The 18,304-nt window shown below is 30.3% G+C and overlaps 2 protein-coding genes across 2 annotated transcripts; both read left to right on the forward strand.

Moving 5' to 3' along the window:
* The first annotated feature begins 3,352 nt into the window (after positions 1 to 3,352).
* On the forward strand, positions 3,353 to 6,356 carry LOC109793226 (protein MIZU-KUSSEI 1). The gene has a single exon (XM_083070002.1). The coding sequence runs from the start codon at positions 5,397 to 5,399 to the stop codon at positions 6,099 to 6,101; it is 705 nt and encodes a 234-aa protein (XP_082926128.1). The 5' UTR covers positions 3,353 to 5,396; the 3' UTR covers positions 6,102 to 6,356.
* Positions 6,357 to 16,874: 10,518 nt separating this feature from the next.
* On the forward strand, positions 16,875 to 18,181 carry LOC109793228 (putative clathrin assembly protein At4g40080). The gene has a single exon (XM_020352693.3). The coding sequence runs from the start codon at positions 17,109 to 17,111 to the stop codon at positions 18,114 to 18,116; it is 1,008 nt and encodes a 335-aa protein (XP_020208282.1). The 5' UTR covers positions 16,875 to 17,108; the 3' UTR covers positions 18,117 to 18,181.
* The last annotated feature ends 123 nt before the right edge of the window (positions 18,182 to 18,304 follow it).

Raw genomic sequence — 18,304 nt, forward strand, 5'->3', positions numbered from 1 at the left:
CAGCACCGCATTGCGGCAATATCAGCACTGCTTAGCAGCAATAACAGTACCACAATAGTGGCTATAACGGCACCGCTTAGCGGCAACAACAGCACCGACTTAGTGGCTATAATAGCACCACATATGTGGCTAATAACAACACCGACTTAGCGACGATAACATCATACAGTTCAGCACAACACAACACAACAATTCAACACACTTATTACTCACAACTCAACCTAACATTCCATAGTACCACAAGACTATAACTCAACTTTTTAATTCATCGATCACGGCCCAACTCAGCACAACATTATACCTCTAATACAGCTAAACATTATTTTCTCAGCCTTATCACCTAGTCAGCACAGCATATTCATCAAGTTTGGCCTAGTTCAGCATATAACAACATTGATTATCAACCTCAGCAAAATTCAACGGCTAACAACATGTATAACCATACCTCCTTGCGCGCCCGGCGCACTCGAGATCACGCCCAGCACGGCTCAACCCGAGAGCACCAGGGGCCAGCGCGCCCAGTGCAAGAATACTCGCGCCCGGCGAGACTCAACCCGAGAGTCCAAGACTCTCACGCGCCTGGCGCAATTCCAATTGCGCCCAGCGCCTGCCAGGCAGAGACTCTAAGGAGTCTCATGCGCTCAGCGTGGCCTAACTCGCGCCCAGCGTGGGGAAGGCAGAGACCTACCAAGGTCTCGCGCCCAGCGCAATTCGCATTGCGCCCAGCGCAATTCGCATTGCGCCCAACGCTCTCTTGGCAGAGACTCCCAAGGAGCCTCCGCGCCCAGCGAGCCCAAACGCGCGCCTAGCGCGGCACCAGAGTACCCAAAACATGTCACCCTTGATATCGCGCCCGGCGCAGCTCAAGTCACGCCCGGCGTGGGCAAACTAGAGACTCCCATTTGCAAGCTCGGCGCGGAGAACAGCGCCCAGCGCGAACTCAGCATCAACTCTTCCCAAGTTCAAAATTTGTCCAAATCCTGCAAAACTTAACAGCAAAACCACATGCAATCCAGCCAAAAGTTCCCATTCTCATCAAATGTCAATAAAAACGCCTCATTTTCAACATGCAAACACAATTCATTAAAAACCCCAAAATTTCTTGAAACCCCGAAAACCCCATAAAAACCCCATTTTCACCAAATCAGCCAAGAACCATCACTCATCCGCAATCACAATGAGTTCCTAGACTCATTTCAGCCAGAAACGCAACAAAACTAACTTCCCTTACCTCAGTTCGAAGATCCGAGTTTCCGGGAAGGAGACAAGCTAGAACGGGGAAGAACGGAGAAGAGCTTGAACAAACGGCGAATGCTTGAGTTGACACGGAGGAGAAGAAGAAGTCTGAATCCCTACTCAGCAACAACACCTATGGTTTCCAAAGGGCAAGAGTGAGGAGAGTGAGGAAGGAAAATGAGAGAGTCGAAGGTGGTTCAGCCAAGTGAGTGAGAGTAAAAATGGTTAAGGGTAAAATGGGAATGCAAAATGGGTAGGGTCTCACAATTTATAACTATTTTTTGGGTAAAGAGATTATTTATAACTATTGATCATCATTTTAAAATATTAAAATTTAATTTTAAAAAAAATTAATAATAATAATAATAAAATTTAAAATACTTGTTGAAGAAAAATCAAATCAAAAGAAAAATCAATACTTATATATTAAACATAAATGTTTTTTGGCACAAAAATGTTTTTAAATTTTTTTTAATTTCTTATCTAATTCAATTTTTATTTATTATAATTATTTATAAATTAAATTTTAATATTTTTGAAATAAATATGACTATGTATTCTTGTGTTCAATATAAATTATTTATCATAAATCTAAAATATAATTTATATATTAAAAATACTTATTTATACAAATTTTTAAATATAATTTATATATTCAAATAAAATTATTTGTATATAATTTTTGTTTTATAACTTTTAGTTATATACAATAAATATTTAACATGTATAGTACACAAATTAAAATATTAGTATAGATATAAAAATAAATAAATAAAGGCCAAAATACTAGGAAAATATAAACAATTTACGTTTTGAGCCAATATTTATTTTGATTCATGTCAATTAAAAAATATATATATCTCCCTGAATCAAATTTATCTATATATCTATATTCAAATGGGAAACATATACACCTCAATCTTTGAACAGGAAACAGACAAATCAGAATCACAAATTTCCATACAATGTTTGAACTTTTGGCACCCTACGGTCCCGCTAGTTTTGCTCAACAAAGGATAGCCTCCTTAAATAATTCCATTCATTCATCTCAAATTTTATTGTTCATTTATCCGAGTCTTTGTTTCTTGCATCCCCTCAATACCCATAATCAGAAGAAACCATGGCTAGTGGAGGGCTCAAAGTTTGCTTGATCATGTCTCTACTATTGTTTAACATTGTTACCTTTGCGGTCTTGTTTCTGATCTTTAAACCCAAGGATCCTAACATCACTGTTCACCCTGTTGGCCTACAACACTTTGAATTTTCCCTTTTACCCACTTTGACCATGAACATGAGTATAGACACGTTGATCACTATAGAGAATCCAAACTATGGATGCTTCGACTATACAAAGTCTATTGGTTATGTCAATTTTCATGATATCATTGTAGGCGAAGTTCCAATAAGGGCAAACTTAGTCCCAGGGCGTAGCCACATAAATGTGAGCACTTATACAAATTTTATGGTGAGAAAATTAATCAATGATTCCAAGTTTTGGTCAGATGTTCTAGTAGGAACCTTGAATTTCACATCAAAAGCTTCATTGCCAGGGAAAGCGCTTATGCTCAAGATTTTCAAATTGAAGGCCACGGCTTATAGCTTATGTGACATCACTTTTAATATAAGCTCTAAGAATGTTCATACCAAATGCATATCCAAAATCAAGCTTTTATTTTTTTGAAGTTGGGGTTTTCTGCACGTGTTAGTTGCTAGCCTTGTTCTTTTTAATTGATTGGTGGCTGCTGTTTTGTTGCTTTTTTATTTTATTTTTTTTTCAATCGATGTGGTGTTGCTATTGCGACGTCACAATCGTTAACGTGACAAAACCATATTTTATAATAAAAACAATCAAATGTTCATTTACCGACAAATGTTACTAAACTCACCTACGTGAATAAATTTATTTTCTTATTAATTGCTGCAACGAAAGGATCATGGATTTATCACCATTATTCTTGCATAAGTAACTTACCTAATTTCTTTTTAATTAATCTTGTTGATATATATATATATATATATATATATATATTTAGAATTATATAATTTTGAATCTTATCTTATGCATTTATGGTTAACTCTTATATCTAGTTACACTTGCCGTAAATTGATATTAAATTTTGATAATTATTGATTCTTCTAATCCTGTTAAGAAAAACTCATAACAATTACATGCATAGTTTGAAAAGAAAATATTGTTACATGAAAAAACTATGAAATCTCTATAATAAAATGAACTTTTAGTGATATTTAATATAATTTTTAGTTGTAATAAAAAGTGTGGTAAAATATTTCATTAACATTTTCACATCAGTTATTGTATGCAATATCACTAAAATATTTAATTTATACTAATTTAGAATAGTAAGTTATAAGTTTAACTCAACCCTACAAAATAAACTTATAAGATGAGAGTTATCATTCATTTATATATTTTTTAATTATCTTAAGTTTTTTTTTCAATAAATAATTATCATAAATTTTGGTGTGATGTAAATATATTTTTAATAATTATTATATATTAGTTATTAATATTTTTATTAGATAATAAAATAAAAATTATTAATTTATTGTCATTAAATAATTATCGATAATAATAAATTTTATTGTAGTGAATGTTTTGTATGAAAGATATATTTTTTTTTAGGTGATTGCACGAAAGATGTTGAAAACGATAATTACAAGACAGTTCAGTAAATCATTCATTATCTTTTTCCATATATGATGATGCCTTCAAATTGGTTGATGAATTCTAAATTTATCTGTTTGTAGCACAAAATTCGTACTAATAGTAAAGCTAAAAAATATGGAAGATCAATTTCCTGTGACAGTGTTCAGAAGCAAACAAATAAGCAAAAGGAAAGGAGAGGACAAGAGTGGAGCAACCAGGCTAGAAAGCTAAAAACATCCACATTTTTTTAGCCTCCAAACAACACACTTTGCCCCCAAAGTTCATCTCACATGCTATATGCAAAATAATACATGAAAATGAGATTTAGTGCTAGTTTTGTGGGTTTGTTATAATAAGTCCGACATATTGTTTTTTTCTCTTTTTTATTCTGGCGCAGCAGGTCTTATCATTGAGGAAAAGCATAAAAAAGATGCCCGTTTGTGTGCATATATCAAATTAAATAAGAATTGATCAGAATTTGGAGTTTTATGGTCCGAAATCTAGTGCCCTAATGATTGAATGATAGTGAATGGGTGGGTTATGGTGGTACGGAAATCGCTGTACAAAAATTTCTGCATTTTTCAATGGCTGAATTTTTTCTCCTGTCATGATTATTCTTTAGTTCAATAGACATAGACTAATCTCATATGTAATGTTGTGATTATAAATTTGTAATTGATATATTGATCGATTTTTTCTTACAGTTTTTACTAGATAGATCGTCTCAGTAAAATATAAAGCAAAGTATCTAATCATTACACCAATCTATTTGAAATGAATGTTAATTAATTTTGCAAAAATAAGAGAAAAAAACTAATTATTAACATATTAATTATTTTCAGATATAGCTGCTCCAGCTAGGTGTACACGCACTTGTGTCCACAACCGAAAAGAAGGCTCAAAGAATAAGGGAAAATGAGAAAAGCAGGGAAAAGAAAGAACAATCCACTGAAAGCGTGTGCATGAGTTGTTTCAGAATCAAGCAACGGGGTTGCATTAGATAAACCTTTTAGTTGGCAGCCCAAAAATATCGAAGCTGATTGGCTGATTTCACACTAATCGACACATGTCACACATTGATCCGTGAATTTGTGGATTTCTTTTGAACAAGTGTACATGAGGTCAACCGTTAAATATTAAATCCAAAAAACAAAAAGCACAACAATATTTTGTATACTAACAAAACTATTTATTCATTTTTTGTTACCACGATAACCACAGATTATAAATTTTTTATCCATAATATATAATGTATATACACTATAATATTAAGCAACTAGGTTTAAGTCTAATATAAAGGCGTTAATTTCTCATATCATAGTCAATTAAGGTTTAAATTTCTTTTATATATGAGAATTGAGAAGTGGTTATATATTGGTGGAGAAAAAAAATAATATATCCAGTGTAGGTTACATCATCTATGCATTATATAAACAAACCCTAAACCATGTTGAAGAGGTAGAGTGAAACAATAGGAACAAGTTAGATCTACATGGCCAGTGGCGTGGTGACTACAGTGGACTGCGAGAAACAAGTTAGATCATGGAGGCTGCTACGTTCTCTCATGCATCTACTAATTCCCACGTGCAACTGCGCCACCATTATAGAAGAAGAACACCAAGCTGTAACACCATCAAACGTGTGTCTCCAAAACCCCACCAAATATCATTCACCATCACTGACAAATTCAACTACCATTACAGGCACCATATTCGGATACCGCAGAGGCAAGGTGAGTTTTTGCATTCAGGCAAACGCCAGCTCCACCAACCCAATTCTTCTGCTAGAGTTGGCAGTTCCTACAACCATCTTAGCCAAGGAAATGAGAGAAGGGTCTCTCAGAATTGCACTAGAGTGCGATGATAATGATAATAATAATGATGATGAAAACGCAAACGCTCTTTTGTCAACGCCTTTGTGGACAATGTACTGCAATGGGAGGAAGGTGGGGTATGCCGTTAAGCGCAGGCCCTCGAAAACTGATTTTGAAGCATTAAGATTGATGCGTTCGGTTGTTGAGGGAACTGGGGTGATGAACTGCAAGGATTTCGTGCATAAAGAAGATGATCAACTTATGTACCTTAGAGCAAACTTTCAGAGAGTTCGTGGCTCAGCTAACTCTGAATCTTTCCATTTGATTGATCCAGAGGGAGACATTGATCAGGAGCTTAGTATTTTCTTTTTTCGGTCCAGGTGACCTTTTGTTTTTATTTTATTATTTTCTTTCTTTCCACCACTTTCTTCAGCTTTTTGAGCTGTGTTTAATCATTATGGTCAACCAGACCAGAGCTAGAAGCATGGCTTTATCCTTTGAAATCTTAATTTTATCTTTCACGCTCACAGTTGTGTGCAAGAGAAAACTAGTTCAGGATTACAAACTATCAGTCTCAACAAATTATTATATGATATATATTTAAGTTTTTTAATTTACTAGAAAAGATTAATTAAGAACATTTGATTAAAATTATTAACAAATTGTGATGATTTTGGAGGAAAACCGTAAGCTGATACAGTTTTTTGGTCTTTCCTCTCATGCAATTAAAATTATTAACTACTTAGTTTCACATTGTTCTCGTTTTGTGGGATAAAATGAATGATCAGTGTCTATTGTGTAAAATCTGATTTTGTTTTATCAATTGAAATTAAACTCGAAGTAAAGAAACTTACTTCAATTTACTTACCCATCCTAATCATTGAATTATTAGAACTTACATAATATAACAAAAGTTAAATTATATTTTTGATTTTTTATCTTATTTTTTTAGATTTGTTTTAGTCTTTTATATGTAGAAATATTTATTTTAGTTCTTTATCTTTTATCTTTTATATTTAGATCAATTTAATCTTTTTAAAATATACTACAAGAAATATTACGGTGACATAAAAAAAGTGTTACTATAAGTACAATATATATAAATATATATTTATTTAATATATAGTTATATATAATTTTAGTGTTTTGAATGAGATTTAACAACATACTTTGTGTGTTATAATAATCAATACCCATATTTTTATAATATACCAATATATATTATATTTATTGTATGGGTAAAAATAGTTTTTAATGACCCCTATTATGTCACTATAGAGTGTATGTTACTATATGACAATTTTCTTATAAGATAATGATAATTTTCAATTTTATAACATGATTTTAAATCAATTTTTAACTAATTTAAGATGTAAAACTTGTGATATTATATTTATCTATATGAAAATTATGAAATTCAATCAACATTTAAATCCAAAAAGTTACGAATATAGTAAAAATCGTATAAAAAAACACAACATACGAGAACTAGAAAATATGAAATTATATTTTTGTTTTGAATTTTTTTTATTGTTTTTTGGACATAATTTTTTATGCGATTTTTACCACATGTATCACACTTTCTTGTTTGAACATCTATTGCATTCAATAAGTTTCGTATAAGTGGATATAATGAATCAAATTTTAAATATTGAATTAATAAAAAAATAATTTAAAATCATATCTTAAAATTAAAAAATTATTATTATTTTAAAATGACTAAATATCAATTCAACTTTACGAAATAAAAAATCACAATAAATATTATAAGAAAAATGACCAAATAAATCTATAAAAAAAAAAAGATAAATGACTAAAAGTTTAATTTAATCTATATTTTTTTACTCTTCAAAAGTTTTAGATTAATTTCTTGATATACAATTTTTTTTTTTTTTTAGGTGAACAAAAATTTATTTAAGAAATTCAATTCTCTCAACAAATATTATCCCACATTAACGAACTAAAGACTGAACTTATGACCACATATTTAAAATATAAGTTATCTATAAAACACATTAAATGTTATTTTATTCAAAATGCTTTTTAACTTGGAACTTGTCTCTCTTTCTCTCTTCTTCTCTAGATATAGTAACTTTACTAAATTTATTTATACTTATTTCTTCACTTTAAGCTTTCCACTTTTGATAATAGAAAAGAAAGAAAAGTTAAAATTTAAATTTTTTTATCTATCAAAATTAAACTTTATCAAAGTCTTTACAATAACTCTCATATTCTACGTACTTAACCAATAGAACTAAATTCATTGGTATTTTAAATTTTATATTATCTATCTTCTTTTTTCCACAAATTAGAATTGCAGAATAAGAGTGAAATGGGTGTGAAAATATATAACAATTTTTTGTCGAACGTGAGGAAAGTTAGACTGGCCCATCCTTTATTCAAGACAATTTAATTCGTCTATATGTAAACTTTAAATTTAAATTTTGTAAAAAGGGATAACTTTTGTACACGAGTTTATCTCAACCCTAAAACAAGAGAGACAAACTTTAGATAATAAAAAAAGGAGACGTGGATTTTTTCCTTTGTACGAGTTTGAATTCGATCATAAGTAGGAAAAAAAAAAAAAGATTTCGTAAGTATAATAGTTGGTACTTGCGAACTTGATATAAACTTGAGTAATTTTTCTATGATTGGGATCAGTAAAGCTTGAGTGAAACTAAATAAAAATGTAAATCAAAATGATGTTAAAAAATTATTAAATAAGTTGCGATTGGGGTGAAATGTCTCTTTAGAGCAAACTAGCTCTTCCCAAAATGTATATATTGAGGCACAATAATTGAATTAACATTTTAGGTAAAGCACTATCTCCATTATGGGTATAATATTTAACGGTATCAAATTAAGAGATTTTTTTAATATATTTGATGCATTATTCTAAAACTAATAATCAAGAACTAATTTATATTTATTAAATATGATTTTTACTGTTAAACATTATTTTAACATAGTATTCATTATAACAAAATTATTATATAATAATACATATTTTATAATTACATAATATTTATCACTAAAAAATTATTTTAATCTACACTACTTATATAAATACATGTTGATATACAATTAAAAAATATAAATATAGATTATAGTGACATATAATATATATTGTTAAATTTTATTTAAAATTATTAAAATTATATTTAATTATATTATAAATAAATTTATATTTACGTATTTTATATCTATAATGACATTTTTTATATGTCATTGTACGTAATATTTCTTTTTATAATAATCTTAAATTTAATTTGAATATATATATATATATATATTAATCATCGATCACAGTACGGGAATCATCAATACGGCAATTGTGTTTAAGATAAATTCAATTCCAAAGCACATGAATGGGAATAGAGAAGATGTAAGGATCATGGGCTTAATCCAATTTTTACCTAACAAACAGATAAAAATAGCCTAATACCGAGATAGTCATTAATCAGACTATATTTATATCATTAATTAGACTTTATTTATTTTTTGATTGAATCAGAATAACTTAAAACAAAACCTTAAAATATTTATGCGAAATAAAATAAATAAATAAATAAAAAGTGAATCAATTAGTGTATGACTGTTTTATTTAGTTAGATATTTTGAGATTGAATTCTAAATATACAATTACATTAAATATTTAAAAAAAAATTATCGTATATAATAATTATACTTAACTAGTCGAATAAAATTTTATTAGAAAATACTTATAGTCTCAATAAGATAACAAATGTTAACGTTGGTTAATCTGACAATTGGGAGTAAGTTATATCAGCAACAAATAAACGATTCAACTCACCAACTAAGTAACTACACACTTAAATGGTATTTTATTTATTTATTTATTGATAAAAAAGAATTAAATTAAAATAAGACATGATTTCATATAAAGTCAAATCTAACTATTAACATTTTTTGGATTTCCAATCGAATTATAAATTATCTATTCTCTTCTTAGCAATAGTTCACATGAAAAAATATAAGACAGAAAAATATTACTAAATCAAACATAAATATTTTATTATCAATTGAATTAATTTTTTTTAGAAGTTTTCAAAGTCAAAGCTTCGGATGTTATATTTTTATAATTTGACATATATTTATATTAAAAAAAATAAAGTTTCAACAATTGAATTAATATTTTCTAATTTTTTTAATTCATATATTCAATTTCATTTAATTTATAAATATATTTATAATTTAGAATATTTGGTAAAATCTGTAAGTATTGCGTCGACCTTTTCATGCCCGACAAATGTCTTTGGATAATTAATCAACTTTAATTTAAAAGTTTATGTTGTAAAGTTATATAGAACTGGGACATCGTTTTAGCCCAATCGTCAGTGAGAATATATATCATATCATATAGTCCATATAAATATATAATCAAGGATCCAAAAGCATTTTTACGCGTAATTGACAGCTCATGATATTCTCCTTGTTACTCTTATTACGCAAAGCAATTTTAGAGAAATTCAATCCATGTTTACAACTTCAGCACTTCATATTTAAAACACAATCTGCAAGACATGGAGTAGAATCCATGAGATATTGATTTTGAAACAAGAGTAGAATCCATGAGTTTGAGACAAGTATGATTCATTTATAGTATTTCTTTTTCAATCATTAATTTTAAAAGATGTTGCTCTATTTTGGATGGAGATATTGAAGTAAGGACGTAAGAGTGGAACTTTCTACAACAAGCCCATGTGGCCATTTTCCTAGCTTCTTCAAAATGGGTATCTAATTGCATGAGTGGTTTCTTATTCATTATTATGTCGTTTGATCGGGAATTACTAAATTAGATAAACTGGATTACTCAATCTATTAAATGCTAGTTTGATATAGGTCACAAGTTATAATGATTCGTGTAAATTTAATTCATTCTTCTAAATTGAAGTTGAAATTCGATTCTATATGGAAAGTAGGTTTCGATTTTTTTAATTTTTAATTTTTTTTTTGAAGTTCAAGCTAAATAATTATTGTGATAATTATTTTTATTGATATATTATTGTAATGTAGTAATCAAATACTAATAACTAATTTATTTTATTATTGCATTTAAGAAAGAGATTAAAATTTAATAATTGTAAAAATTGTTATGATTATTTTTAACATAAAACACTTATATATAATAAATTAATATTATCTATTATTTTATAAAAGTGATAAAATTATAACTTTTATAACCATTTGGTTAATAGTTTATAAGAATTATAACTTCATTTAGTCATACTCTCTTAATTATTAAAGTTGTCATACACCAAAATTTAATAAAAAATATGGGCAATTCTTGGCCTAATCAGATTAGTTCGATTTGAACTCATTTATAATATGGATTTCATTATATTGAATTAAAAAGTCTATACTTAATTCAGACTTAAAATTTAAAATGCAAATCCTAATTATAATTTATTAGGCGGATTTGAACTATATAAACAAACTTGATTCATTTTATCAACTCTAAATTAGACACACTAATTACACCACGAGGCTCATAGCTTTGAAAATTCGGTTTCATCTTTTTATTATTTATAACTCAAGTAATGACCTATTAATTTTTAATACATTAAAAAAAAACTTTTTTATCATTTGGGATCAAGCTTATGTGTGTTTAACCAATTCATAAGTCTTTTCACACTCTTGTATAAAAAAAATTATTTGTCTTTTTTTTTTTGCACTTTAGTTGATTTGGTATGTTTATCTAATATTTGTTCAAGTGGATAAAAAAAATTGTTTTTTAAGTCAGACATTTCTCATTTAGACAAAAACTCGAGTTGTTAATAAAGTATTTAATCTATATTATATTGAGGTGGACAAATGGTTATTTTGAGATTTTTGAGGAAATTTCTAATAGGAAATTTAGGAAGTTGGTGCACTTACACATATATAAAATCTAGGTTTTAGGTTGAAGATTTGTTTAGATAACTGTTTAAATGTTTTTAGATTTGGACGACCTCTGGATGATCTTAAGGTATATTTTATACCAAAACAGCCTCATTTTTTTTATAAATTTTTTTATATTAATAATACATCATGTTAATCAAACTCTATATATTATCAAATTTAATATCATCAATATTTTTATTATATACACATTATCAATTTCGGTGTGATTAATATTTACATATTTACATTATTAATTTCAGTGTGATTAATACTTTCATATATTGTTTTTAATTATTAAGTAGATTAAAAATAAAAATTAACATAAAAACAAATAAAAATTTGTTAGTATAAAATTAGCGACTGAAATTCAATCAAAGTGAGCAAATACATGTCACACTTAGCGACTGAATGGAAACGTAAGTTGCAAAATAGCCACTCAATTAGCGACTAAAATATATTTAAAGTTTCGCGCGATATATACAACCTATGAAAAATTACTCAGACGCTGTTGCAATCTCATTTTAAGAAAAAATAAAATAAAATAAAGTAGTATTCAAATTAACTTTTGTCGGGAGTAGAGTTGATTTTCAAAGAAGTAAATTTTTAATTTTAAAGTAATTAAAATCAATTCACCTTATTGGATCTATTAACATTTTATAAATATGTTTATATGTGCGTGTTAAAAATAATTTTATTTTCTCAACCTAACAAAATATAAATTAAAAGTTTCAATCATAATTATTTTCAAAATCAATTCTTTTGAATTATTCTATTTGAAAATTAATTGAAGGTATTCGGGTCAAGATCGTTTAAGTGGCTATAGAAATTAGAAAGCACGCGTGAGTGTTGCAATAATAAGAAACTGATGTTTACCTGATTTTATGAACCCAAAATGGCCCATTGTATAATTGAGTTGATTTTTTAACGTTGTTCATTAGAGTACGATTGGTAAAACTCTTCATCGGTCATTATATTGATTGTTTAGTGTTTGAGGTGATAATAAATTGATTTAATTTTACAAAATATTAAAAATTAAACTGATTCATTTTTGTTCGTAATTAATAGTCTCTTAGTGATCGAACTTCATATTTATTGTTAAAAGGGTGATTGAACAAGAACATAAACTATTTGCACTCTTGTATTTGAGTTTATAAAATAGTCTTTCTTAATTTTTCACCTAACAACGAGGGTTTTCTATTGGTGGATAAATAAGATGTTTCTTTAAGAAATTTTTTTCAATGCTCAAATAAGTAAACATTTTAATCATATTATTAGTATAAATTATTTATTGACTTTGTCAATAATTAATTTTTATTGAGGACTTTGATTGAGCACTTTTAGTGAATCTCTTCCTTGAATAATGATTTTTTAATAAAATAGTTTTTTTAAGTATAAAGAAAAAATGTCTTTATGTCTTGGTTGATTGAAATCAACTAATAATTAAAAGCAAAATCATATACATACTTTGACGCTCCAACCATAATTGACAAATTGAGTTGGGAGCTAATTGATATGGAGAAATCCTTTTAGTTTCCCTTTGTGGTTTGTCGAGTCGGTCACCTTATCGAACCAGGCTCTAATATCACTTGTTAAGCATTAGGGGGTTACCACACATATAAATATGTTTCTATATTGGTGAGATATTGTCCGTTTTGGGCCCAAGTCCTCACAGTTTTGTTTTTGGACACCATCCTGTTTACGGTGGAATTTGTTCACGGATTCTTTTTATTCGAACTAGCACGATTTCACGTTTCAATTTATGCGTGTTCGTGACATGACAGAATTGAAGACTTTCAGTGAAAAAAATAAAATCGTACAAGCAAAAAATAGAGTTTTCATTAAATGGTAACAGAATTACAATTCGTAAGGGTAACGAAACGTGTTTAGAATGACTACACTACACTAGACTAGATTATGCTATGCTACGCTATGCTATGCTACTCATAAAAAAGGAAAAAGAAAGGTGGTCGAGAAATCGTACCCAAAGCTGTCTCGTACGCACAATATGCCTTATGCACAGGCTGCGGAGTGCATGTGAGGTATTGTGGGAATTAGACTTTCGACCCCTTGCTACGAGCATGGCTCGTTTAATTTATAGACAAAGATTTGGGAAAGGTAACTGTTTCTGACGTGCCCCGGAAGTGCATAACCGTTCTAAACTTCCACCTCGACCTCGTGGCTTATTCCCGGGCACGTCTTTGGATAACTCTTGGAAATGCTCATTAACTTCCCCAAACCGTTCTGCAGCCTTTGACACTTATCCCATGATTTACTTCAACCGCTCTTAAATCGTGTCTCCTTTAAGTTCTTCATTCCGAGAGGTTGCGAAGTGTGTTCGTGTATGTCCGGATTCTTGGGATTTCGAGTAACCACCGAAAAATATACTACTCGAGTGTTTCCTGATTTTTCTTGTACTTTGAGAGGTTGCGAGGCTGTGAGCCTTTCTCTTGAGCACCGTCCTTCCTAGTTCAATAATTTTGAGAGTTTCTCGAAAAGTGTCTTCGTATCCTTCCTGGTACAATGATTTTGAGAGTTTCTAGAAAAGTGTCTTCGTGTCCTTCCTGGTACAATGATTTCGAGAGTTTCTCGAAAAGTGTCTTCGTGTCCTTCCTGGTTCAACAATTTCGAGAGTTTCACAAAAAGTGTCTTCGTGTCCTTCCTCAGAAACTTCTTTGCCATTTTCTGATCACCTAGGATTTTGAGCACCTCTGTATTTCGAGTGCCTCCAAATTCATTTTCCGGTACTAACACATCCAAAAGACCTCTCAGCTAATAAAGACAATTATGTGTATATAAACTCATGATCATCCTCTTGTTTAAACAATATGAGACTTTATTTGCATCCCAACAGAATCTTAGGGTCCATAGATTAATAGATTAGATATTTATTCCTTCCTGGATGTTGTATTGGGCCAAAATTTTGCACCCCTTTCTAAAGTTTATCATGACAAATGGAAATGCGTCCAACTTGACATCAATGAAAGGTCGTGTTTTTTCCATTATTTTAGGAACCATCCATTGTTACGGGTGATTACAACAAGTGTACCCTCCTAAGTTTGGAGGCTAACACTTGACATGTTGTATTATATTTTCCAGCCTCTATGTTTTTATCAAGCTAGTAGCAATTAATTAACTTATAAAACTTTTGATCCTTCGAATACAAAATTATTTATTATATATCTTAAGTTTTTTTATTATTGTTTCCTTAAAACACAAAACAAAGTCCTAATTAACAATTGATTCAATCTTAAAAAACGAACGGTGCAATTCACACCACTTTAACTTAAATTGAATAAAGTTTAAATTTAAATCAAATTAAATAAATGATATAATGAAATTGAATTAAATTACTTCTCTCTTCCAAACTTAATCCAATTTTCAACTACCAAAAAAAAAAACTTAATCCAATTGAATAGACGAGTCTTTTTTCTTTTCTTTTTTTTTTGAAACCAAGCAGACGAATCTTTTAACAAGCACGTCAGTGTATTGTATATATTTAATAGCATATGGACAATCAATCGTTATTCTTTTAGTCCGTTTACAAGTCCACGATTATCAGATTAGTTTTAGAAAAAACTGCCGGTCAACTGTTTCTTTTTCCAAGATGCATTTTATTTTATCTGCAACCCAAGACAATATAATTTCAATATCAATAGCTTATAAATTTCAATACCCAAACAATAAAATACATAATCAGAGAAAGGAAAAACAATCATAATCATGTCCCAATTTAATAGACAAAATACAATAAAGAAAAGAAAAGTAAGAGATAAAAGAGGTATTGTGTATGACAAAATAAAAAAGTTCATATAACAAAGAGAAAAACGAGAATCAAAGAAGTAAAAGTAATAAATTTATGAAAAGATCTACTTATATTTGTCTTTATTCTTTGATTTCTTTGTATTGTCGTACTATTGTTTCTGTGCGTCCATTTGAACTTCAAAGAAAGATGAAATAGAGACGCTACAAACGAGAGCTTAGATTGATAAAAATACTTAAAATGCATAGAATAATTTATTTGTGACTTGTGAATATGTTATATATTGAATAAAAGAGACCACCAAACAAACTCACATCCAAAGAACCCATTTATAGGGATTAGTAGAGAAAGAGGCACTTCGTACCTCTATATATTTATTTTTGAAAAAATTTTAAAAGAATAAATTTTGTTAAATTTAAGAATAATAATATCCAATATAAAAAATAGAAATTTATTTTTTAAAAATTTAAATTCTTTTTAAATCTAAGGATAATAGTGTTCAATAAAAAAATAAAAACAAAAAAGATAATTACTAAAACTTATTTCCTTTATAATAGATATGGATAAATTAAATTAACCAAATCAATATAACGAATTGGGTTATTTCAATTTACAATACAAGCAAATTAAAATTATTTTAAAAAAATTATTTACCATTTTAATATGACTTTTGAATAGTTATATTGCATAAACATTATGATTTTTTTCCTTTAGAATTATGAATTTTTATTTTCAAGTAATTTTTTTCTTAGAATATGATAATATGCATTTTGTATATTTTTCATACTTCACAAATATTAAACTTTTTGTACACTTAAAGAATTATTAGAATCTCACTTATTGTGAATCCCATTAATTATATATAAAGCATCTTTTAATCAACAAGCATTATGAAATTGGTAGTTCATATTGTGGGTTTAATGGTTAATATAGTTTTTTTTATACTATTAATCAATAAAAATTATTATTAGTGAGATTTATAAGATAATTATTATTATAAAAGTCAACCAATTAATCATCATGTAAATACATAACTTTTTTTTCCTTACTTGAATTATCTCTATTTGGTTTTTACTTTTATATTATTTTCTGTGTTTAAGATAATATTTTTTTTATGAAGATGATTCACATAATATTCTAAAACATACAATCAAAGACAAATTTATACTTGAAATATCTTTTATTAACTAAATATTATTTTAATATTAATGAAAATTAATCTTAAAAATATCAAATTGACCCTGTATGTTTGATACAAGATATTTTTTTGAATCTAGACCGAGAATGACTTTGATATACATAGATTTCTTAAGACATCTTTCAACAAGAAATGTTCTTCTAAATTTAAGAAACACGACCGTATATAGTCACATATATAACAAATTAGGCTATAACAAAATTAGATTATAAATTTATGAGTCTCCCTACATTGAAAAGAGATATTAAAAATAATGAAAATGAAAAAAGAAGAGAGGACGTAAGAATAAGATGAAGGATGTAGACTAGAGAATAGAGATGAAGCATTGAATGTGAAGATGTGGAAATGTGAAGTAGGCATATAAAAATCTTGCTCTCCATTACAGGAGATAAGGCAACATGAGAATGAGATTTCACTATCAAATGAGGCAATACAATACATTAATTAATTTTAATTCCCAACTCCAAACGCTAAAGTCTTAACACGCAGAAGCATGCGCAAGAGTGTTTATCGTTGAACACGCAAAACCATGACAAAGCTAACCCACCTAATCGGAATAATCAAAGACAAAGCATCGCAGAGCAAGGCGGCGCTACTCTCCCAACGGACCACCCTCTCCCTCCTCCGCGCCACTAGCCACGACTCCTCCGCGCCCCCCACGCGCAAGCACCTCGCCACGCTCCTCTCCTCCGCCGACGGCTCACGCGCCACCGCCTCCGCCTTCGTCGACCTCCTCATGGACCGCCTCAACGCCACGCACCACGCCGCCGTCGCCCTCAAGTGCCTCATCGCCGTGCACCACATCGTCCGCCACGGCACCTTCATCCTCCAGGACCAGCTCTCCGTCTACCCCTCCTCCGGCGGAAGAAACCACCTCAACCTCTCCAACTTCCGCCGCAGCACCGCCGACCCCACCTCCTGGGAGCTCTCCTCCTGGGTGCGGTGGTTCGCGCAGCACGTGGAGCAGCTCCTCTGCGCCTCCAGAGCCCTCGGCTTCTTCTTCCTCGGAGCCAACTCCGATAGCCAAGACAGGGTCTCGGCGATCACCAACGCGCACCTGTTGACCGAGTTTGACTCTCTGGTGGCGGTGGTGGAGGGGATCTGCAAGAGGCCCGAGCCCACCGAGAATGGCCTGGTGGAGGAGATTGTGGGCCTGGCCCGTGAAGATTGGGCCGTGCTGCAAAGTGAGGTGCGCGTCAGAGTGAGCGAGTTTAAGGAGAGGTTGGGAGGGTTGAAGTTTGGGGAAGCGGTGGAGTTGGTTTGTTGTTTGAAGAGGTTGGAGGAGTGTGAAGAGAGGATTATGGGCATGAATATGATCATGATGGAAGGGCCCCGGCCCACTAAGGAACAAGTCATATTGTGGGAGTTAGTGAGAGAGGTTAAGGATAAGGCTGGGTTGGAGGTGTATAGAGAAGAGGGTAAGGTGCGTATAGAAACTACAAGATTCCCAGTTAGTCACTCCGATCGCTTTTCTGCTCCACCTCTCACTGCTTATGATTCTCTCCTCTTTCCCTCTGGGAGGTTAACGCTCTTCTAACATTTTCTCTTAATTCATCTAAATATATATATCACATACAAACACCATTTTTATTTATTATTTTACCTCTTTCTCTTCTTATGACTTATCATATCCTCTTTTAATCCCATTTTTCTTTAGACTTCTCTTAATTACCATATATGCTTTCTTTCTATACGGTGAAACTTTATAAAACTAATCTAGTAAAT

This window comes from Cajanus cajan, chromosome 2 (assembly GCF_000230855.2).
Source record: "Cajanus cajan strain Asha chromosome 2, NIPB_CcT2T_4, whole genome shotgun sequence".
Classification (NCBI taxonomy): Eukaryota; Viridiplantae; Streptophyta; class Magnoliopsida; order Fabales; family Fabaceae; genus Cajanus; species Cajanus cajan.